The sequence below is a fragment of the Pithys albifrons genome, chromosome 8, assembly GCF_047495875.1.
Source record: "Pithys albifrons albifrons isolate INPA30051 chromosome 8, PitAlb_v1, whole genome shotgun sequence".
In the NCBI taxonomy this organism is placed as follows: Eukaryota; Metazoa; Chordata; class Aves; order Passeriformes; family Thamnophilidae; genus Pithys; species Pithys albifrons.
In genome coordinates this window covers 22,521,825-22,547,034 of record NC_092465.1, presented here as the reverse complement: position 1 = coordinate 22,547,034, position 25,210 = coordinate 22,521,825, and the positions used below count along the sequence as shown (strand labels likewise).

The 25,210-nt window shown below is 42.4% G+C and overlaps 1 protein-coding gene across 3 annotated transcripts in view; it reads left to right on the top strand.

Annotated features, from left to right (window-relative positions):
- Positions 1-25,210, top strand: part of CHN1 (chimerin 1) — a 97,064-nt gene that overhangs the window by 57,743 nt on the left and 14,111 nt on the right. For all 3 annotated transcript variants that reach the window (XM_071561985.1, XM_071561987.1, XM_071561988.1), the window contains 2 exons: positions 9,681-9,758; positions 22,422-22,506. In XM_071561985.1, the coding sequence (XP_071418086.1) occupies positions 9,681-9,758; positions 22,422-22,506 (163 nt within the window). The remainder of the gene's footprint in view (positions 1-9,680; positions 9,759-22,421; positions 22,507-25,210) is intronic.

The following is a 25,210-nucleotide window of genomic DNA, read 5'->3' as shown; positions in this document are numbered from 1 at the left end:
AGTCTTGATTTAAATAGAGATTTATTCAAGGATAGTGGGAGCCCACATGAGACTCATCGGAAGGATGAGCCTACCTCATTCTCCAAGTCTGCCTAATTGCATTGTATAAAATGAGTAGACCCCGACCCACAGCACTGGGGCAGCTATGCCCATGGACTCACAGGGACCTAGAAAACTGGTGTTTAGGGTTCACGAGGAGTGCTGGTGAGCACTGGGGGTTACCCCATTTTTCAGTTGTTCTGCAGTGAGGTGGTCCATAACCAGCCATTATAAATTTTGCAAGAACGTTGCGTGTATCCATGTGACAACTCCAGTATTCCTCCAGGTTAAAAATTGTTTTTACCTTGACTCGTGGGTTTGAACCAAATGATAACTGAGGAAGGATTAGGAGCCTTTGCATTCATAGCCTTATTTATGCTAAATGAGTATGACTATGGACTGAAAGAATGTTTAAGAAAGAAACTGTGACAGCACATGTATCATAGCAACATGGCTTATTCAGGACAAAGCGGATGGATTCAAAATACAGGATATGCCAAAGGAGCAGGTGTAGTCTGAAATACAAAGAGTGTTTAGAAATTAATGAGCTGCAGTTTTCAATTATAACATACATTGAATTAGCCTAAATTGAATTACTGTGTAGAACAGAAAAGGCTAATATTAGATGCATTAGACTGCCAGACAAGACTAATGTGAGATGAGTATTATACATCAGGTAAGAAAATATTAATGAGACATAAAAAGAAATTTCCATGCCACTTGCCTACATTATACCAGTAGCCAAAGCTCCTATTCCATGAGGAATAAATTCAAAACCCCCTAACAAATACAATAATAGAAAGACTTCATGGATTACATGGTTGTCATTATCCCTAAGTGTATATGGTTTCAGTTACAAAAAGATACAGAGGTTGATTGTAAAATCTGCTTTTCTCAATATGATTCTTAAATGGATATCGTAAAGGAAGCATTGTAACTTACTTAGTCCTCATCAGAGGGTATGGTTAAACTTTTTGATGTGCCTTCTCCTTTATTTTTATTTTTCCTTTTATTTTAGGAAATCCTTATAACAGTATGGGTCAGATGGGGAATAAATTATCACCAGTCCCTTGTGGTTTCAGGAGATTAGTCTTAACAGCCTGTTTTCTCTTATGCTACTTTAATGTAGTATATCAGTAAATGAGAACATTTGCCAAAAGAATGGCATTCATGCAGCTGCCAATTTGCATTACATTTTGACTGTTATCACTACTACAGAGCACATGGCATTTATAAATTTCTTTTAAGATCTTTTAGGAATACAATCTGCCTTGACATGTCACGAGTCAAGAGGCTGTTGCTGGAGTGACCCCTCATTGCAATGAACATCAGTTGTGCCCTGGTCACAGCAGCACAGCTCTCTGCAGGCCACCCAGGAGACACACCACAAAGGGATGGGAAGGAAAGACTATGCTGTTAGCTGAAATAGAAAATGCTGACTCAGTGGGAGCAGGATGGAGAAGCTGCTGAGGAACAGGCTCTGTGTTGCTTGCTGACCAGTTTGAGGGTTCCTCCCTTAGGCAGAGTTCCTTGTTTCATCAACTTCTCTTCCCGAAGGTCTCATAGCTGCAAGACAGATCTCTCTAGCCCCAGTTTGGTGATGCATAATGGAGTAATAGCTTAAAAAGTGTGAGTAGTCCTCCCAGTCTCTCTGCTTCTGCCTTTCCTAGTACCTGGCACATGCATGTGCTTTAACTGTTTTAATTCACTGTTTAGCTCACCACCTCCATGGCCCAGGCTTCTGGCACAAGGGGAGGAAGACAGGATGGAACAAAAACCAAAACTAGGAAGGATGAAAGGGTGGATGGAAAGGATGGAAAGCAAAACTGTAAAGGACAGTCTTTGTCTGAAGGATTAACTGGAGACAAATTCTGGTGTTAAATGATGCTTCTCTTCTTGTTCACGAATCATCTTGAACATTTTGCCTGGGGAACAGTGATGCTGCCAGCCCCCTGAGGCAGAGAAGTGGTATCTTTTTTGCTTTACCACTTCTTGGTCATCTTCAGTACTTTCCAAGTTTGGCTGCAGTTGGCCCCTTTTATTGCAGTTTGTTTTCCCAGTGGAAGAATTGGATTGTGGTAACATGCTGCTACAAAGCAAGGAGACAATCGCTGAGGCTGATACCTCAGCTTGAACTTGTGGTCATGGGGAACTGCTTTCCTCATCACAGTCAGTTAAAAGTGAAAAGAGCTCGTGTCAGCTTTCTGTGTGGCTTTTATCACGGTGTTTGATTGGCATCTCCGGCCTCAGTGTCACACAACTTGGTAGCAGTTCTGCTTTTGTCAAGCAGTCACATCCTGTCTCTTGCAAGCAGGCTGGTAGTCTCTATCTTTAAGGAAAGGGCTAGAGCAGTTGCTTATTTTAACAGCTGGGGCCATGAGGGCATCTTGCATTGGTGTCCGCAGGGAAGAGCTTTATGGCTTCGGCTGGCTCAGGACAAGGCAGGAGCCCCAGGAAAAGGGCAGGACTGCACTTTCTCATTCAGAGCAAAACGCTGTTGGAGCAGGAGCATATTATTATTTATACGGCATAAAGGAAGTTGCAGCTATAGCTTATAAAACCCAGCTTAGCACTGTTATTGATTGCAACATCCACACCCCTACCTGTGCACAATCTCACATGCCCATGTACAGCCCTAAGTGGGATTTGTACCTGTGGACTGTGGAGGAAATCTCTGGAATTACCCACCTCTGTCAGTGTTATGCAGTGGGACAGTTGCTGACCTTCCTAAAAACTAAGTGGCTTGATATTAGCCAAGTCCCCAAGAAATAGACCAAAAGCAGAACTTCTTAGTGGGGGTACTGTGAAATTTTTATTTTATTTTTGCATGACTAGATCCATAGTTATGTACCAAAATAGCCCTCTCCCTAAGGAAAAAATGGATTATATTTCCCACTGAAAAGTGTCTTGCTTTTGTGCCACTATCCAGAACAGTAAGTGTTCATTGGTTTTGTCTTGCCAGTCACTGATGGAGAGGAATAGTCACATGGGTACTTTTTGCCAGTGCACCGTTTTGAAAGGTCCATATCAGTAACTGCTGGGAGCAAATCTACAACCCATCATGCCACTAGGAACAAAATAAACCAGCTGACCCAGATACCAGTCAACTGCAGTGACCAGTAGATTACAGGACTAAAGCTACAGGAAAACATTTCTGTTGGCTTCCCTTAAGATCTGCTTTTTTATGAGTATGCTCCCTTGTTATGAAAACATGGCAAGCACACAAGTGTGAACATACAATCTTCCCAAATAGTGCCAATACACTTATATTGTATTGCACAATACAGTACTGAATGAACTCACTGGCAGTGCAGTAATTTCTAGCAGCAATATTAGGCAACATGTTTTCCGTAATTTAAACTAAATTTAGATTAAACTAAATTTATTATTTTTAATTTGGCAGCCATACTTTAAATCAGGACAGCATTTTGGCTAAATTTGTTTAATTAAATTTTCAATTAAAACATTTTTAGTCTGATTTTAATGTTATATATGTAAAAATGCTCATTACTTGCTGTGGAAATCATATACACTTATACCAAAAATATAAATAGCCATTTCTTTGTATTTTGCAAGAAATATTTCACTGGAGGGGGTATAGGAAGGTCTGATTTCACTAGAAGTCAGTCCATTTGGAAAATTTTGTTATAAAACCCAGAACTTCGCTCAACATTAAGTTTTCATCATTTAACCATATCTTAAACCCCAACTCCCCTGTGTGTAACTGTGGACTGAAAGCAGTGTACTGTATTGCCTAAGGATTCCATTATACTTTGAGCACTGTGGGAGCCTGATGGTGTCCATGTGCCAGGTAAATGTGACTGTGTTGGAATGGCAGCAAGAGAAATTCAGTCCTGATGGTCCTTCACAGCTTCTGAGATGTCAGCTTTCAGGCTGAACTCTTCTTTAAATAGCATTCCTACCCTCTGCTCATGCCATGTGTCTGTGGGCAGAGGTTATGCCTGGCATTAGTATGTCTACAAGTGAAGAAAATTAATTGAAAGCAGCTTATCACCACTTTTATTTAAAAAGTAACATTTTAGGCTTCCCTTTCCTCCTTGGAACAATCCTATGAAAGATATTACTGGGAAAATTATATTTAGCATGGAACAAGCTTCCACTAAGAATAGCATTGAGGAAATTGGGCTCAGTTTCACAATCTGACTGATTAGCTTTTGAAAATCATGTACTAAGCGTATAAAATATGCTCATAAAGTGTTCAGGCAAGGAAGGATTTTCTGAGCATATGCATTTGACTAAGCTATACAATGAAACTGAATACTGCAAAATGCACAGTGGCTCACTGCATAGCAAGCCAAATGTCTTGTTTCTTGATATTTGTCCAATAGGGCATCATCTTGGATGTTTTTTAAAAATGCGTGCAATATAACTGCTGGCTAATATTATTATTAAAATACATTCCTTAGAGGGAAGGGATCATATTGTATATAAAGTCTGAAACAATAAAGGCATATTTAGTCATAACAACATGAAAATACCATATGAGAATGGAAAGCTTGCTGTGCACTGCACATACATTCCCAAGACTGAAGAAAACATGATAATGTGTTTGAGAGCAGAGCCAGGTGCTCATGAAACTAAACTCCATTGTATCGGAAAGGCACACGGACTTTAATCTGGTTATTTTAGGACTTGTGAGCTTAACCTTACTTGAATTTTTCTGTTTGGGTTTGCCTTGAGGTTGCTTTGGGTTTTTTTCCAGAGTAATTTTAGTTTATTACTCAACAAATGGTAACGCATCGATTTCCCTTTTTAGAAAGATAATTTGTACAATGTTGACTGAATTGTGTGACTGGATTAAGCTTCCATAATGTGTCTTTCAGAGAGTGACTAATTGGAATTTACTGCAAGTCGGGGATGACTTTTAAATCAATTCTGTGGAGGCTTTATAATAAGACTTACTGATTGGGAGATTAGTATCAGAACATACATTATCCAGCTAATACTGAGAGCAAATAGTGCTCAAGAAAACAGCTGTTTCTCCCGCACCCTGAAGGACTACTCCAGGGACAAGTAAGGAAAGTGGAGTCCCAACAGGATCTAGACTGAATCACTCTTACAAATGAGAATATTCGAAATAGCGGTTACAGTATTTTATTTCTTTTTTTTTTCCTTTCAGTTCAAATGTACAATGTAGAACCTCTAAGCTGATGTCTTGGTTTAAGGGCTGTTGTGTTGCTGGGTTTGGGGTTTTAGTACTTAAGTCACTGCAATGTATTGAACTGAGAGGTTGCTCTGGTTGTGTGTTCTGCTGACAGGTTGCTTGCCTATTGCTTCCAGTTGTTCCATTTTATTTCACCTCAATCCCATGAAATCACATCCTGAAATTAAATTTAAGAATGACAGCCCTGCAGTTTCCTTCCTCCTGGAGTCTGCACAGCATATTGCTCCCTACACATGTAATGATTGCAAATGTCTGTTTCAAACAATTAATAAAAAATGAAAATCAAGACTTAGAAAAGTGAAAGGGATATTACTTTCCTCCCTGGATTTCTACCTCATTTTCATCCAGTATGTAGCAGGCAGTATCTGTGCCTGTTAAGGTAGAATTCAGGCAGAGCAAGTTATAAAGATAACTTGTTGGAAAATGAAAGGGCTCTAGAGAGAGGTTTTTCTGGCAGGTGGGAGTGCAGGAGCCACTGGTGAAGAGCAGGCATTGAATCAAAAGCCAGCCAAGGGTGTAAGAAGAGCAGGACCTGCAGGCTGCAGGCAATAGAGACAGCCTGGAGCACCTGGAGCAGGAGAGTGTAGTGTCTTGGGAGGTGATAACTTCCTGCAGGATTTGAGTTGAAGCCTCAGGTCTGTAACTTTACTTGTTTGGTCTCAGGAATGATGACTCATATCTGCAGTGACTACGTGAGGACAGTAGCTTGTTCTGTCTTACTTTATTATCTCACATACTGGTAAGTTAAAGATCTAGGCCTGCCTGATGACCCAGACTATGGTCACGAAGGTGTGTACAACAGGAATTTCGTTCTTCATTTTGGTTTTTGAAAGAAAGGAACTGGTCTGTGTTAAGAAGAGCACTACCTTGCAAAGCCAAACTCCCAAAGTTAGATAATGGCAGAAGAATGAGTGTACAAATAAAAAAATTATGTCATCTGAAAGCTATTGTATAAATTTTAGTTATAACACTGCTTTATGTTGGGGGAAACTTCTGTAAGAAATAGATAGCAACTATGTATTCTTTCGTAATTTTTCAGTTGCTAGCTTTATGGCTTTAACTCACTGCAATATAAGAAAGATATTGAGCCATTAGAGAGTGTTCAAAGGAGGCCAATGAAGATGGTGAAGGGCCTTGAGGGGAAGCTGTGTGAGGAGTAACTGAGGGCACTGGGTCTGTTCAGCCTGGAGAAGAGGAGACTGAGGAGAGACCTCATTGCAGTTACAACTCCCTTGTGAGGCGAAGAGGAGGGGCAGGCACTGATCTCTTCTCTGCGGTGACCACTGACAGGACCCAAGGAAATGGCCTGAAGTTGTCTTGGGGGGGGTTAGGTTGGATATTAGAAAAAGGTTTTTCACACAGAGGGGTTGGGCTCTGAACAGGCTCCCCAGGGAAGTGGTCACAGCACCAAGCCTGACAGAGTTCAAGAGGCATTTGGATGATACTCAAAGACACATGGTGTGACTCTTGGGATGGCCCTCTGCAGGGGCATGAGTTAGACTCAATGATCCTTGTGGGTCCCATCCAACTCAGCATATTCTATGATTCTGTGAACTTTCTTTTAATCTAGGTTTCTGATGAACATGACTGTAATGCATAGAGCACAGGTGAATGTCTGTAAGTGCAGGTGAGCCCAGTATTCCTTTATTTGCAAACAGCAGAAAATGCTTTTCACTGAACAATGGGGAGCTGATTTCTGTAAAACCAATAAGCAGTCTGAGTTAGATTACTGTAACAAAAAAGCAGTGTTAAAATTCATAATCATATAACTACTTTCCAGATTATAATGCCTTTTCATAATTACAGCCATGAGATAGGACATTTCCCTGTTGGGTAGTCTCACTTACCTTTTTATTGGCATTCTTAAATTTAATTTTCCAGGATCCAGAGATCTGTTTCTACCAGCATGACTCTAAAGTGCAATTGAAAATAACTCACTTCTTCAGAATTAGGGAAAGGGATGCTGACAATTAAGGAGTAAGTATGTCAAAAAACAGATATGCGCTCTACCAATGACTGAAAGGAAAGTTGAGCATGCTTTATATTGCTTCTTAGGTGGAAGTACACCACATAATAAGGGCTGATTCTGATAGTAAATGTATTGTTGAAAATCGCTAGATTGGTTATTTCCAACTAATTCAACTTTCAAACAGTTTGTTTCCTAATATGAAGTTCAGTTGTTGTATTTTTTTCCCTTTAAAAAATAAGAGACATTTGGAGTTCCAAGGGAAATTGTAATGAAATGTTTCTAGAATTCATAATTTGCTTCCTGAGCCTGTTGTCACTCAAAACTGTTTGGAGAGGATGATGACTCTGGGGCAGGTGTAGGTCCACCTTGTTCTATAGGAACTTTCACTTGATGTAGTTCTTGGGAATGAAACTGAAGTGATTTTAGCTAGAAGGAAAGGAAAGAATAAGCTCAAAAGTCTGCCTGCTTCTTCCTCCCCTAAGTTCCTACTGTTCTCACACTTCATTTCAATGAAATGGCAGTTTTTGCTCTTTCTTACTGCTCTGCTTTTCCTGATCTCCTATAGCCATGGAGTGTTACATTTGCAAGGATGGTCAGAAAAAGGCCAGAGTAGCATTTATTCACCTGCAGCAGAAAGGAGTGGTTACAAGCAAGACAGGGACATTGGGGTAGTCTTTGGAAAAGTATTTCTCAACTAGATGGATCAACCAGCCCTGTGTATTGAATCTGGTCAATATGAAGTCAGGTGCTCCTAAGGCCACTAATGCCCAATTTTCATCCTGTATAATCTGTAGCCAGTGTTTCAATTATTAGTTATTAACTTGTATTGCAGATTAGTATTTGATGAAGCACCAGACTTGATCCTTAATCTCTGCCCCCTGACCTGATGCTGAAACCTAGCAGATTTTTAAAACCTGTTGAGAAGGTATAGGTGGCCATACAAGGGAACAGAAGAGGGGCTTCCAGGGAGCATTGCTCTCAGCTGTACTGGCAGGACTGAGCTAAACTGTAACACTGTGATCTAGCTGCAAAGCACATACCAATTCCATCCAGAAGCTTGTGACAAACTGTGCTTGTCTTTGGTTACTGAGTCAGGAGAGATAAAAATACCTTTGCTGCAGAAGGGAGAGTGGTTGCAGTGCTGCAGCCCGTGGCAGCGGGAGGGAGGGCTGTGTTGTGGCTGCACAGGCAGGCTGTGCACAGGGAGAGGTCCCCGGCCACCCTGAATGTCAGGGTGCTGGGCAGCCCCCAGGGTAGAGCCTGGCTGTAGCAGGTCAGATCAAGGGTCCATTTTTGCTGTTTCTGACAGAGACTGTTCGCACATGCTTGGAGAGCACTAGGAAAAAAAAGGGCAGGAGTCAAGTGGCCATCGTGGTGTCCCTTCCCGGCCGTCAGTGCTCACCTGCAGCGGGGCTCGCTGTGCTGGGCTGCCCTGCTCAGCAGCTCCGGCGGGGTATGACGTGAGCTGCCCTTGTCCTTTGGGAGCCCCGTTGATTTTTGCTCCTATGGCAACAAGTTCAAGGCTTTAATGGTTGTGTGAAATACTGTTTCATTTAGTTTGTGTGAGTGCTAGCCAGGACCCGACTGCTCTGGCCACGTTTCATCGTCAGTTGCACCCGTCAAAACTTCAGGTTTCAGTCCAGCTGGACACTGTGGTCATTCACCTTCTATTAGTGTCTGTAAATTCATAAAGAGAAGCACCCCCTGCAATTCGAGGTGCGGGTCATTGATGGATGGAGTTGTGCAATGAACTTTGGGTGGCGTGGCATTTGTGTTCACATCCCTACATAATGTAATTTTAGGGGAAGAGTGGTGAGAGTCAGCGGTCACATTATCCGCTCCCGGCCGTACCTCCTGGTGCACAGGCCGTGTCAGACGGGAGGGTCGGGGACAGCCGCTTCCAGCCGTGCCCCCTGGGGCTGCCGGTCGCTGCCTTGCCTCCCCCCGCACCCCCGACGGGCGCGACTCATCCCGCGGGTGACTCTCCCGCTCAGTTGGCTGCGGCCGCCCCGGGGCGGTGCCGCTGCCGCTCCCGCTGCGCGCGGAGCCGCGACGCTCCCGCGCCGGGAGCGGGGCGCGCGCAGGGAGCGAGGCGTGCGCGTTCCCGCGCCCCCGCACCGGCCGCCGCCGATGGAGGGAGCGGCCGCGGGTTGCGCGTCCCCGCCGCCGGCCGCCCGCGGGCCGCGCCGAGCCCCCCGCGCCGCGGAGCCCGTGCCCTCCATGGCCGCGCCGCCCGCCCCTGCAGCCTGAGCTCCACCATGGGCCGCGCCGCGCCAGCCCGAGTGTGACACAGCCGCGGCGCGGGCGGGCCCGGGTGCGCCGCCTCCCCACGCAGCGATGCCGGCCGGGGAGCCCTGGGCAGCGCACCGCGCCGGGCAGCACAGCCGGCAGCGCGATCTGCTGCTCGCAGCCTTGGGCATGAAACTGGGCGCTCGGAAGTCGTCTGTGACAATCTGGCAACCTCTTAAACTCTTTGCTTATTCACAGTTGACATCGCTTGTCCGAAGAGCAACTCTGAAAGAAAATGAACATGTTCCAAAATACGAGAAGGTTCATAATTTCAAGGTAAGACATTTTCCTTCATTTCTTTTTGAGGCACAGGAGCTATTACAGCTTGGGTGTTTTAAAATCGTCCAGTATTGCAAGGAAATGATATTGTATGCAGACTATTACTTTCTGGGAACTTAAAAGCTGTAATTAAACCTCATTGCCGGTTAAATCAATTAGGTATCTTTAGAACATATGAGCAGGAGAATGAGGACTTTGTTCTTGTCAGCTTATGTACATGTGTTTGTTTCATTAATATTTGCCTTGTCTAGGTTGCCTCTTTTATTTAGTATTGGTTTATACAGAGAGAGATACTAAAGCTGAGAGGAACTTGCTAAGTTTTCTTTCAATGCAAATGAACATTGTTAGTTTTACTTATGATGCTGAAAAATCTTAGATCTGTGGTTAGATGATTAAACTAATCTTATCTCACTTTGTCACCGGTAAATAGCTTTGGAGGTAAGAACTGTGTTCTACTGCATCTGGCTTGGGCAGGTGGTCTGCATTTCCCTTAGTTTCTGGCTTTTCTCCTATGTCAATGAATTGAGTGTATTGGTACCAGCATGGTTTATACCATAAGGCTATTGAAACTGCTAACATGAGCAACTACCTTGTGTTTTATTACTTAGTCTTCTATGTAGGTTCTAATTATTGTTTTAATTAAACAATGCTTTTTGGCAAGAGAGATACATGTCAGTGCACTACACACGTTTTGTGTCTGTATCTGTGATAAGTGTCCAGTAAGGATTTAGTAATTTAACCTTTTGGCAGTCGAATGCCTTTGATGATAGGCAGTTTTAATTGTAAGACAAAGGAAATTGATGCTGTACTGAATTCCTGTAGATGACATTCTAAACTTCATATATAGTATCTGAAGCCCAAATTTTATCTGTAATGTAAAAAAAAAAGCTTCAGGTTTTATTTCCTTTAAGAAAAGGGGAGATTTTTAATATGATACAGGCATCTGATGATATAAGGATCTGTTAAATGTCTCCTATTTGCAGTTTTGATTTCCATCACCTGCACAGACATATGTAAATGTCCACATGCATGTACATATGTAAATTTACCTGTCCTCCATTTGATTTTATTTAAATCACTTTTTGGCTTTTGAGTTCAGATACTAACTGAAAGTGGAGATTTTCTGTGATCAGGATGTTTTGTTTGATTGAGTTCTTCCATAAAACATGCATTTGAAACCCGTGTACAAAATGGTATGTGAGAAGTGTTTAATATGAACGCTTGGCATAAAATTATCCTGGCTGTCAGTTAAATGCAGAGCATTTCTTCACAGGCTCCTGAGGTGTCTTAAAAAGATATGCAATGTCTTGCAGCTCTTATTTGTTGCTTAGAGTTTGAACATAATTCTTGCAGATTGCAGCAGGTAGTGATTTTCCATCTACTACAGTGTATGTAGGATAACACGTATTTAATTTTGTGCACATCTGTATTCCCTTGTTGCTTTTCTTTAACAGCCTGAAACACATCTGTTTTGAAATTTATCCCATAACTTGATTCTCATTCATTTGAGTTTGTTTTTCTTCTAGAAATTGTTTATGGAAAGTTTGGAAGCTGTGAGTTTTCCAGTCTTTTTCAAAAACAGACTGTAGATCTGCTCAAACGTTATACCTACAACATAAACTTTCCACATATTTTTTTGTACTGTAGTTCCTCTATATGTATAGTTGCCAGAAAAATATACCTTGAGAAGTAACCCTTTTATCAAGTCAGTGGAATGGAGTCACACAGATATTTTTTTTTTTGTAAAAAAGTAGAAGGGTACACAAGCTCCTTACCACCCTAAGGGGTGTGCTGCAATGCACCTACCTGCTAAAGGAGTGCTGCTGGTGTTCGTGAACTCTAAATATGGCCACTCTCCCATTAAAAACAAAAAAATAAGCTCATAGTCATTACTGTGTTAAGGATCTAAAATGAATGGCCATCGTTAGCTCATGTCCTTCTCTCCTTCATCATTCCTTGAATCTGTCAAATTTTTCTTCTCACATGTATAGAGGTCATCATTTAAAATGTCTCCACACATCTCCTAGGTTACCTGCCAAGTAGCAAATGTGCCACCCATGTGAGAGGGTAGGAAATGTCAGGCCCAGAGTCATCAACCTAGACTTTTGAAACAAAACAAGGAAAAACAACCCAGAAACAAAATGAACTTATCTAGTTCAGCTAACCAACAGTGACTGCTGTCCCCTGAGGCCCCATGGCAAGCGGGAGGCCTCCCACTGCTTTGTACCTCTGCGGCTGATCTGCTTCTCATTTTGCAGGGACAAGGCAACAGACAGGGACCCCCCACCCTTTCCCAGCTGCTCCTTTGATCAGTCACAGAAATCCTTTTATACTGAAAATGTTGTAGCATCCTAGCGGGGGGGACAGGTGGAGAATCATTAATGCACAAGCACTGTTGTCTTGGAGAAGGGAAGATGACAACAAGCAGCCACTCCAGAGGCAGGCTGGGTTAGCAAACATCTGAGAGACTTGGCCACAGGCTGGGGGACCTCAGTTCCCCGTGCACCTCCTGTCTCTGGGGGCTGGGTAGGTGGGGTCACAGGTGGACTTTGAACCCTTAGACCCTGTTGCCTGCAGCAAAGCTCAGGTAGAGGAACACCTTGGCAAAGGAGCAGTGTAGTGATGGTCATCGCAGGAGTGCAGATGCCTGGGGGAGGGATGAACATGAAAGCTGCTTCTAAATCATCAAGAGATCTCCTGAATAAATCCATTAACCTATGCTTTGCTCCAAGGGTTGTTTGAAAGAAGAATGTAAAGACTATTTTGCTAGGAGTGCTGACACAGCTGGGGTTTTGAGAGGTTTTAATCTTATTTAAGTCTCCTGTAATGTGAGTTGTCTTCTGCCTGAAGGGAGCAGAATGACTCGCTGGGGTGACAGGGAGCTCTGTGGGCAGAGGTGGTCAGTAATGATCTCCAGCTCTGTAATATTCTCCTGACTGCAGAGGTCTGGTCTCTCATCAGCACATCTGAAATGCAAATATAGAGTGGTTGAATTCTCTTAAATTGATCATGGATGATGATTTATAAATGTCTGTTTTTAATGCCTGTCCCTCAGGATGAGAACTAGGTATTAAAAATATTTTAAGCATATTTGTGCCTTTTCTAATTTATAAAAAAGTTATACTATCATTTCTATGTTCTCCTCTGTAAATCTAATATGAAAGATTCCTTTTATGTTAATTTAAAACATGAGCTAAAAGAGATTTACAATGTTTGACACGGCATTTTGTTTAACTCTAATTGAATAATGGGATTTGAAGGTGAGCTAGAACTGAGTGTGACTTGATTGGGTCTGTCTATTTGCATATTTGATTACTTTTGCTTTCCTTCCATTTAATTTGCTCTTCTGAAATCCAGCACACCGAATGAGATCTCTGGTAAAATTAATCACTAGACCAAATCAGGACAGTCACTTCACCATCCTCGAAATTTCAGCCTCACCGTCTCTCACAGAAAGGCTTTTTCTTTCTTTCTGTCAGTTGCTTACCCATTGTTGGGAATAAATTTCCCCACACTCTGTCATACAAACGTATCTATATGGATATGTGTGTGCTCCTTCCACCCAATGTAGATGAACAAGCGCATCTTCTCTTTAGAAGCTCTGGGAGATCTGGGGTGTGCTCTCTGAGGTGCTGACGAGGAGCACAGATATAGCCAGTGGTGTTACTTTCTTACCAAAAGAAGTTCTATCACAGGGGAAAGTTCTGTAACAGAAGAGTTACTTCACAGAAGTGGACAGATTAGATTCCTACCTAATCATTCCCAAAAATTTATTCTACAGCTCAACCCAATAAGAATGCTTTTTACTGTTCCTTGTGAATCTCATATTTGTTTATCTTGTTCCCGAAAGACAGTAACTGTGATAGCTTGTAGATTTCTTAACCAAGCTGATATCTAGTCTATTCAATAACTGTAAGGGGAGGAAGCAGCTGGGCACCTCCTGGACAGGAAGGTGAAAGAGAAGCTTCAGGCAACAGCAGGAACCACAAATTTGAGGGTAAAAGGGGCCTATGGCAAGGTGCCATGTGGGATGAAATGTTCAAGATTAGTTACTGAGAGGACTCAGTGGAGCTTTGGGTTGGGATATGTGAGGTGGGCTCTAGACCAACGGACTTACACAGCAGGGTAATCCAAGTTTGGTTTAAGGTTTTCTTCGTCTTCTCTCTCTGGTGAAGCAGTTTATTAGGGCAGGGAACACATGGGATTCGTCTTGCTCAGTCCTCTGCACTTTCCCACTCTGCATCTCCTCCTCTCCATCTCCTCTCTACATCCCATAGTTTTTGGCTAATAAAGCAGAAGATACTCCTGATGAAATACCTTCTGCCCTGAGTCCATCCCTACCTGACATAGAATGTCTTCTTCACCTCCTTGCCACCTGTTGCTGTGCTTTGGGCTTGGACACTGACCTTGCTCCTTTGCCTGCTGTTTGTGTAGGATTAGAGAAAACAGTAAAACTATGCTAAAAAATGTTAATGATAAGAAGGGTAGTCATGGAAGAGGCACATTAGCTGGGAGTTATGGCATGATGGCTTAAAAGGAAGAGGAAAGTGAAAATTTGAGATCAACAGCAAGAAATTCCCTGGATAGTGAAACTTGTTAGTCAGTGCAATAACCTCCTCATCACCTGGCAAATATAAAATAAGCCTGGACCAAACACCTTAAAGGTCTTCACTCCATTCCAGTTTTTGTGACTCATGGAACCTGGGGAATTTTTAGCTCCCTTGGCTGGTTATAGGTATTCCTTCAGACATCTCTGGCTCCAGCAGAACACCCTTCAGGTGTTTTCTAACTGTCAGTGATGCAAAGCACAAACCCACTCTGACTAGATTATTGCTGTGGTGCTTCACTGAGCTAGAAGGTGACTGTGCCTGTCAGAGCTGGACTGAAATCTGTGTTTCCATGCATCATTTTTTGTAGGATATTGTTTCATTTCTCTCTTGCACTTCAGAAAACAGATATATCTCCAGAAGACTTTTTTGCTATGTTTTTGTGCAGTACTTGGTACAGTCATGGTGTTTCCTAGTCACCATCTTACTGACACCTGACTGCACAGTCAATTCATTGTAGTAAATAACAGTTTCAGGTTGCTGCTTGCTGAATTGGTGAGCATAATTCCCTTTCAAACCAACACTTCTTCCAGAGAGAAGAGATGTTTTTCCACGGTTGCTTAAACTAATTTAGCCAACATATTGATGAGCCTTGTTTATTGAGATTCCTTTTCTCCCTTCTCAACTGTAGCAACATCCTGGCTTTCTCTTTGAGACTGACCCACTGCAAAGGCCAAGTGGGAGCTCCAGAGCAGAAACAGTGTGCTTTTCCAGAAGTAACTGGAGAATATAGCCTTAAATAATATGCAGAAGAAGTGAAGGCTTGGGTGAAGACCAGTCCCTACTGCAATTACTTTGCTAGTATAGACAGACTCGAGCATCACTTTAATGGAGAGACTGCTAATTTTTGCAAGAGTTACTCTGTCAGTGAAACTTGTACTGCTTCCTCGAAACACATAAGCTGCCCTGGCCCAGATTTTACCAGTGCAATTGCATCTGTGCTAGGTGCTTTGCTAGCTAAAAAGTCATGGCAAATCACTTCCATGCCACATGTTATTCTAACAAGAGCTACTCAGCAGAGCCATGCCTAAGCACCTGAAAACTGGGAGATGGAAAATGCAGAAGTGCTGCAGGAAGATCAGAAACTATAACAAACTGTTACTATATTAAGAACAGCCATTTTTCTGCGACTTCTAACATGAACTCATTTCTATTTCTGATGTTCTGAAAACTGGGGCAGATGCCGATTTGGGGTAAATTGATCTAGTTCTGCTCAAAAAAGGATGCTGGGTTTTTTATTAGGAATGGACCTGGCACTGAACGTATTTTCAAAACATCTTTAATTGAGCCACTGCACTCTAAATATTCAGAGAGAGAGATGGGTGCCTCTAGCTCTGTCCCTGGGGAGAGTCGCTGTGCATTCTCACAGATGAGAAAACCTCAGGAAATTTGATGTTTCTATTGCATTTCTCGTACTTGAGGGGAGAAAATTGTTCAAAGGCAGTGGAAATATCTGGAGAACATAACTGGAGAAAAACTTCCACAAAACTCCTGAGAAGACCTCATCATCTGTGTGTTGTTGCTTCTGATAATGTATTATAAGACAGTTTAAGCCAGAAAAGCTTTTAAGTGTTGATGGATTTTGGTCTCCTAGGCTATTTATTTAATGTTATTTTTACTTTTTTTTACTTCTTTTTTTTTTTTTTTTGAAAAGCCAGACCTTTTCCAGAGCAGATTCCAAATAGCCCAATATTACTTAACACTTACTAGTTTCCTAGTGCTAGTTCCTGTATTCAGGCTTTGCCTCTGTTAAAAAAAAATGGGAGAAAGAGAGAGATAAAGCCTTTTTTCTAAATCTTTAATTTATTTAAGCTGTAATTTCTTCCCACCACACCAGTAGTTTTATTAGTCCCCACATGTGGATCCTGAGAGTCTTCCATGTGCACAGCCCAAAAACAGAGCAGCTCATTTCTGTGGTGAAGCTACAAAGTGCTCTACTGGGGAGAACTGGGACTTTGCCCCTAGACGCTCACAGTGGTTCTCTCCTCATGAACAGCTTTTCCTCCAAATAAGCCTTAGCATCATTGCAAAAGCATTTATTGAGGAATCTCAGGGATTTATAGTCAGTTTACATCATTGCGTATATGATATTCACATCAGTACATATCACATATATGGTAATATATACAATTTTAATTCAAAGGATTTTATTCAATTTTCACCTAGTTTCAGAATGTTTTGCATGAAGACATGTGTCATGTAACGTGGACCTGGAACAAAATGCAAAATGTTTCAGTTTCCGTATATCAATTTAAAGAAAATCTGCCATTCCATCCTGAAAGAAGGGTGGCCATTTTCATTCAATTTTCAAGCAAAAAAGACAACAACCTGCTATTCTTGTTTTCCACTTTGGCTCTTGTAGAGCACAATCTAACCTCAATTCCCAATTGTTCCCGTCTCTACTGACACAGTCAGTGCAAACCAGAAAGTAAACAAGACATGACAGCACTTCTGGCTCCAAGTGGGAGAGGACCTGGAGGGAGGTTGGCCTGCTCTACATCCGTGTCAGTGCCCACTGGCGATAATGATGCTATTTATACTCCATGCTCTGAACAAACCTTCTGACAGCATCTGTCCTCTCAAGAGCTGGTGGACAAAGTGACTGGGGTGGTCCCAAGCTGGCTCCCCATGGTTAGCACCGCAGCTGGGCCAGGCAAAGTCAGCTCTAGTTTTGAAGATGTGTTCCAGTGGTCTCAGTTCCATTCATTCCTGTTACACCTTCACATGAAAGCAATTATCTTGCAGATACAGCTCTGCCATGTGGGTTGTCATGGCTGTCTTTTCGCTTTTTAGATTACTCAGTAGCAGCAATATTTTTCTCACAGGATAAATACCTTATGCTGGAGTATTTGGAGTGCTTGAGACCTTTGTTTTAGAGGCACTGTCTAATCCTCATAATATATAAAAGGATTAAATTGAAGTATTACCCAAACTGATGGTTGAGTTGATTGACTTTCTCACTCATCTCCTCTGTGCCCTTCACACCCAGGCACTCTCTGTCTGGACCAGGGATGGATGAAAAGGACGTGCCTATTGAATGCCAGCATGGTTGTGCTCAGTGCCTGATAAAATCAGCTGTGACAGGGAAGACAGACGTTAATAATGCAGGCTGAGTTCATCGTTTTAATTGGGATTTACAATGTCTCCCATATCCAATTAAAAGCTTGGTAGAGTCACAACAGGCAGAATTCAGTTTGTGGAATTGCACGTCATCTGGGACCACTGAGGTGACAGCCTCCATAAGCAGTGTCCCGTCATCCTTGGGAATTTGTCTGAAGGACAGTACAGCCAGTAGAACTGTACCTTTGGAGCACCATGTGGTGCAAATGCTGGGTGTATGCCATGTATTCAGTCCCTGGTCTACTTGGTCTCCTCTTGAGCACTGACAATGCAGCAGTTCAGTGTGGAGGGCCATGGAAGAGGAGCTCTGCAAGGAGCAGGGTCCTGGTGGAGCCAGCATTCAGGGAGACCATGGCAGGAGCCTCTCAACAAAGGAAGGCTTTTTTGTATATTATCACAAACACTTCTGTTTTCTGTGCTCAGTTGATTTTCCATAACCACAGTTTTTCAAATCCAGCCCTGCTTTCTTCTCATCAGTGGCTTTGCTAAAGCTCTGCTGATTTACTGTCTTCTCTCATACTGCGCTTGCACAGCACTTGGCTGATATTTCCTCTTCTCTTTCTCCCTGCTTTGACAAGTGATATAATGTAAGTCTCTTAGTTAAGAGTACAGATTATTTGCTGGCTCATTCTTGGTGTTCAGATAGCAATCAAGAGTAGCTGAATAACTGCCTAGGAAAAACAAAAAAAATGAAAAATAAATGGAGTTAGGAGATACATGGGTAACTTCAGCAGTGACCCTTATAGAGCCTGAGAAATAATGGTGAGAGATCTGCTTGAGGAGTTCACAGCTTGTGTTGTAATCTGTTGTCAGAGCCACTGGGTCATTTTTTATTTGATTCTCCTAAAAAATTTGTCTTTTCTAAGAAATATTTTAATTAAATACTAAACAAAAATAAGTGAAATTCTATAATTCGTATTAATCACAGGGGTTAAGCTATTTCCCCCCTGTGTATAAGAAAATATCTTTCAAGTCTAAGCAAAAAAAATGTTCTTCTACATAGATCACAGTTAAATGTTTATTATACCTTGCTGATATTGCAGGAAAGTTCAAAATGGAAATGCCTGGGTGTAAACCCAATGTGAGGCTTTCCTCTTACCACAGACTTGCAGGACAGCTTAGTAATCATGCCTTAGTATTTTATCAAGTTTTAGAAGCAAGTATTTTCCTTTCTTTTAAATTTACCTTTTTTTGCCCCAGAATTTTACAAATTAAGATTAAAAGCAGTTTAACTTACTCTCCCACTCACTCATTTTCAAGATTCTTTAAAAAAATCCTTCCCATTTGAAGCCTTATGGAAAGAGAAGAAAATTTTAGGGTGGGAGTGAGAATGGTAGGATTGGGAGATATAAAGCCGCAGTTGGCAATCCTACTCTCTCACATTTCATAAGACAGTGAAATCTGCATATGGCAGATGCTCTTTTTATAAGGGGAAAGAAACCCCTTGTAATTTAAGTCAGGATCTCTGGGACTCTGCTGGGTGTGTTTTTAGAAAAATTTCTGGAAAGCATCCTTAATTTTTGAAAGCAAGTAAGTGGCTTGGCAGGTTTTTGAATGGGGAATTAAATATAAAAATCAGAATGCTGTAATAAACAGTGTCATGTAATAAATGTAGTATTGTTTGCAGGTGCTGGCTCTTGAACTAGCAAAGGGATGCTAAGGTGTTTCTTTTCTCCATGTTGCCAGGCCCCACCCTCCAGGATGAACTATGATTAGAGGCTGTTCTGACCTCAGAAGATCAATTTTTCAGTATTTTCTGGCATCACTTACTGTGCCTGATTTAATTCCCAGAGATGGTGTGTATTCAGACCAGGGCAGGATTAGCCATCCAGTTCCACTCCATGGTAGTGGGAAGATTAATGTTCCAGCACCGCTGAGCTCTGGGAAAAGACAGCACTGCTTAGAAACCCTTAAAGAGGCATCAGGGCTGATCTTGCAGGGTTGTGTACACCAGGGGTGGAAGGACATTATGACCTTTGGGCATCCTAATTAATACTGCCAGAGAACCCCCCCATTGCATGTCAGATAAAAGATGAAGAAAGGCAGAGCACTGTGGGACACAGAAAAAACTACCCTCACCTTTTAATCTGTTTTGAGTTTGCAATCAGAATACTGGATGAGAAAGAGTAATTTGGATGGGGCAGCATAAAGCAGAGCAGACTTTGGATAAGTCTTCTAACTGATGATACGGTAAGGCATTTTGGTATTTGGATGAAGCCTGGCTGCATGGGATGAGAGAACAGTGCTAATGATGCTGAAACAGTGGTCCTGAAGGGCAAAGTTAATGCTGGTCTTATGAAGGACAGCCAATACATACAGTGTAGGGAACAGGAAAGTCTGCTTTGTTCTTGTCGTTTTTACGTGGATGATGAGTCATGTAAAACTCTTCTGAGGGGTGATCTGAGAGCCAGAGCAATGTGAGGGAAACTGGCTGCCATAGAAAGGTAATTTTTTTTGTATCTAGGTGGATCATAGTTATTAGATACATTAGAGAAACCAAGCTCATAAAAAAAGTTCATAATAGTAAAAATGGAGGCAAAAGGTTGGAGTGGCAGATTTGGGATGTGACAGACCTTGCAGAAGAGTTCCAAAGAAGAGTCAGGGGGAAGTGGAGGCATGCAGACCATGGTGGGGAGCAAGATGCCAAGGAGGAAGGATGTTCACTGCTAAAACAACAGCCAGTTAGAGATTGGACATTTTAAGTTTAACATCAGTGCTGGAAACATCTCTGGAGAAGCCAGGTTCAGACCCCAGCACCAAAGGATAGCATTAGGAATGTTTCAGCAAATAGCACGTGCGGTGAATTTGATGAATTGAGATCAGCAACCAGAGAGGCACAGGGTAGGGATAGTGGCATTGTTTTTATTTAGAAAGAAATACTGATGTGTCAGAATTTGCTTTTATTCTGCCTAAAGAAAGAAGTTAAAATGCCATCATTTCAAGGAACAAGAGAAAATTTCCCCTCCTTTGCAATCAGAGATACTAAAAAAAAAACTTATAAAACCAAGAAGTGTTCTGAAAATAAATTATTTATTGTCCAGACTTTTGAAATGTCATTTTTGTTTCAGTTTTCCTCAACAGATTTATTGAGAAATATTTTAAATAAGTGGGTTTGGGGGGGGACATGTTCCTTTGATCCCTCCCCTAAAAAAAGATGGTGACTGAAATTAGGCTTTTTTTGTCCTGGAAAAGTTCTGTGAGTCCTGCAGGCATTAAAGCACAGTGTTTTGCTTGAGGATATTAAAATGTTCTTATTCGGAGAAGGGAACACTGCCAACAACCTGGAAAAAAACCACAAGGCTGAGGAAGAAAGCCAAGAGGATGTGGGTAGTGCAGGTGGGTAACTGAGAGAAAGGTGTGAAAAATCTCTTTGTGGTGAGAGGAAAAAAGAAAATGGAGATTACAGCTGCCGACAATCTTGTCATCCTTTGCGCTGTAAAAGTCAGCTGAAGCTGCAGGGAGCTGGTGGAGCACATGGCACCTTCCCAGGGCAGGTGGGAGCGGGTGTGGACGCGGCAGGCAGGGCTGGGGGGAGCAGTCTCTGCCTTTTACACCATCACACTCGCCTAGAGGCAATCGGAAGCGCAGCTTAGCACAGACGTGCATGTGCGTTACTGGTGAATTCACGAGCAACTTTCCAGCCTGTCACAGCAACCTGCCTTGGTGCCGGTCTGGGGGCAGCAAATGCGCAGGAGGCTGCAGCCCTTCCTTTAGTCAGAACTGAAATGTGGTCTGAATTGTCGCGAGGCTGCCCTGGGTTGTCACTTGGTAGGAGCAAGTGTCATCTGGGATCCAGCTGCCTCTTACATCAGTGGGGCAGGGCACCTTTGCCACCTCAGTCAGGCCACCTCACCTTTCAGCATGTATAACCAGAGCCCTGTGCAGATGTGAGAACACACATTTCCACCAGCTCCATCTCTCCTCTGCTCCACACTGATCCAAAAGGGCAGTGCATGTGCAGCCTGCTCCAATACCCGCTCAGTAACTCTGGAGAACCGAGTGACTTAAGCCTAAAGTGTTTTTACTACTTTTCACTGCAAAATTTGTGCTCTTATGATCATCAGTTGCTGATTCTTTTTGTCAGCCTGTCTATTCTAAATAGCAGCTCCAAGCCTTTTACACTAGCTAAGGAAGTAATGATTTTCTCTAAAGAATCCTGTGGTTTCCTACAGCAGGAACTTTATCAAAATAAAATCAGAAGCAGTTAATTGTGGCTGCAGGATTTGTAACAAGCATGTGAGCCAGGAAGGAAAGTAGCATAGGGTTTTCTTCCTTCTTTAGCTTTGAATTTTTTCCTTGTTCAGTGGATTCTTTTTTCAATTTTGGATTTTCAATATATGGCATTAGTCTGAAGAGAATTAATTGCCTTTTGGAGTTATTCTAAACTGGAAAATCTCTGAGTGAATTTGCAGTATTTCTGTGTAGCACTGGTATTTGTGCCTGGCAGGACTCCCTCTACCTGAGGTGAAATCTTGCAGCCCCCTACGCAGCTCACACAGTACCTTATGGAGGGGAGGGCATAGCAGAAGACATTTTAAATTGAAAGATGAACTCTTGCATGGTTGCTGCAAGAGCCTTGCCTTGTGGCCAAAATCTTGTCCAGACAGAGGGATGCTGAGAGGTGGGAGAAGGGCTGTGCCCTGCCATTGCTGCTCTGCCCCATGTGGTCTTGGAGCAAACCCCCACAGACACAGTTCTGCTGCTCTAGACAGCTTGAGATGGAGAATTTCTGCTTTCCACAGGTCTGCAAGAATCTTGGTTGTTAAATCTTTCTTAGTTTCTTTCTTCCTTTCATGCAGTGATAAAGGGAAACTTCCAGCAACTGCAGGTGGTGCCTTCAAAGAATTCTGCCCTGTTTAGACACATTGATACTGATGTCTGTGAAATAATTGGGTCATTTTCTGTAATTTTTCTTTCTTCTGCTGTCTTCCAGGTGCACACGTTCAGGGGCCCGCACTGGTGTGAATACTGTGCCAATTTCATGTGGGGCCTCATTGCTCAGGGAGTAAAATGTGCAGGTAACAGTCATTCAGTCTTCTTTTCCTAAGACAAACCTCATGCTGTAACTATGCCATGTGCTGTCTGCTCCACCATAACACCATGGGGCAATGGTCCAACCAGGCCCCCGTTAAACGGAAGAAGGAAGTGTATCCACTGCTGCTGATGGTTTCAGGTACCTGTTTCAGTAACTCGATGGAGTGATGCAAAGCACCTCTTGAGAGCTCATAGAGATAAAACAATAATCATCATTATAGGAATTTTTTTCCCCACCCTTTTAGAATAGAGGATGAAATAGGTAGATGCACAGTTAGTTTTTTTCTATACCATTCTATGTATTGGTAGGTATGAGAAAGTCACTGAGGGTCTTGATATTTCAGGTTGCTCCTGTGAAACAGACATTCAGGTTAATTTTATATATAAACCAGCAGACTCCCACCCTGCCATAGACCATAAGTCTTGTCTCCTACTGGCAAACTGAAAAGAAAGTAAGAAAAGATGATAAATAAGGGATGCTTACTGAAACGTTGCATAAACATTCAGGTGCTGGTAGAAGAGTATTACATGCATGGGTGTCACTGCAGGCATTTCTGGGATAAAACCTCTCTGAAGGAGAGCAGTTTACAGTTTTATTGATAAGATTCTTCTAAAAAGAAAAGACAGCTTTTTTCAAAGGCCAAAAAAGAGGGATGAAAGTGATCAAAATAGTTTACTGTATTTAAAAAATATTTTATGATATTCTAGCAAGCAACCGTATTTATAAAATGGTGCAAAGAGATGTTGATGTATGAAGACCTGCATACGTTGCCCTGGAAACTGAATTTTCAAGCTAATTTAAGAAAATCTGCTCTGTCTAAGGTTTTCTTAAGTCTTGTCTCAAGCAAATAAGAAGGCTTTTTATCACACAACCACAAAATAATGTCAAATTTAAAATTATTTCTAACCAAATAGGATTGAAATATTTTTAAATTCTTCACCTATAAGTGTTTGAATGCAATATTTTGTTACTATCAATAGACTCTGCACTGTCCAGGAAACAGTACAGCTCTGTTTTAAGAAATTATTATTTAAAAATGGCATTTCCTTTCTCAGTATTTTCCCTCTACTAAGAGTATAGGGTTGCAGCCACATCCTTCACTTGTGAATGAAGATTGTTAGTACTTCTTACTGCTGTTGATTTTAAACAGGGTATACAGTACTAGAAGAGAAAGAGGAAGCTTAATTTTGGTTTTGAACAGTTTTCTAATTAGTAATTTTTTGATGACACATGAGTCAATAAATGTACCATATTCCTTCCTTCCTTGCTTCAGATTTGTGAGTCTGGGCATCAAGGAGGGATATCAGGTATTTTTCAGATCAATATTAGGTAACTTTGATCCAGAAAAAACAAAAAAAAATCAAGAGAAGGCTATGAAGGCTTGCAGTGCTGCCTGGCACCGTGGAATTATTTCTATTGCTTTTGCAATGAAACCCAGAGTGCTTATGATTTTGTATTGCCTTTTTGGTTGGGTTTTTTTTAAACTAAAGTAGAGCTGATTTTCTGGATTCATACAGATTTTCTGAATTGTGGATTTCCAAAAGCTTCCAAAGTCTGATTTTCTTTCCTCCTTGTGAGGATGGTTATAAGTAGTGCATGTGTCCTTTTTCCTCCTTGCAGTGTAGAGGAACATGTGTATTAGATGACTTCATAGGTTCAGAAACTATAATTAGGGCTTTCTGTCTTGTGTGAGCTTTCATGTCACTGTTGGTAGCTTCGAGTAACTTCTATTACATTATTTATAGTTTAAAATCACGGGGCTGAGGTTTTTGAGACGTCGTGCACAGCTGGCACAGCTGGACGAGCTGCTGATGTGCAGCATCCTGAGCTTGGGGATGCGATGCGGAGCCACGCGGTGGCGAGGCTGGAGCGGCGCTGGCGCAGCCCGGCAGGTCCCGGTGCTGCCGCGTGTCCTGCTTGGCTCTCCTGTGGTTGAGGAGCGGGTCAGTCGGGCTTTCCCAAGGGCATGGGTTGCAGCCGACCCGCCTGGCTTGTACTCGCCTCACCGCAAGGCTGGCTTTGAGCCACTGGCCATCCTCAGCCATAGCTTCCCAGAGGATTTTGTTCTCATCAATGTCATAGAAGTCAGCGGCTGAGCAGATCAGAGGACTCCGGACAGAGCCCCACGGCGAAGAGGGCAGGACAGGTTCAGGAGTTCCCCACGGTGCCTTGTCTGTGCCTCACCCCCAGCAGTGTCTGCCCGTGCCTGCCCGCTGAGGCTGTGCCAGCCAGAGAGCCAGAAGCTGTATAGACCTGGGCGTTTTGGAGGAGCATTGGGGCTGCACAGACCAGCGTTAATGTGCTAGTGTGGAAGAGCTGAGGCTTGAGTGCTGTGAGTTTGGCTGAGTTTACGTGGTCTCACAGTGCTTTAAAAACAAAAAAAAGTAATCGTTTTGCTACTGAACTGAGCTATTTTAAGATGGAGACAATGAGACACAGTAAACAAGGAGCCATGTGAGGCTGTTGCTTTTCAGAGTGGGTCTGTACTCCAAAAAATTTACTGCCTTGAGCAGGGCACAGCCCACTTGTAATCAAATGGGGTTCAATGCCACTCCAGGGGAATCCACAAAATTTGTTTGGTGGTCTGTACAATGATTTTATTGAAAATACCTATGAGCAAAACTGTATGGATTATATGTACTTTTTAAAGTGTTTGCTTTTTATAGCAAACAGTTGCATATCTCTAA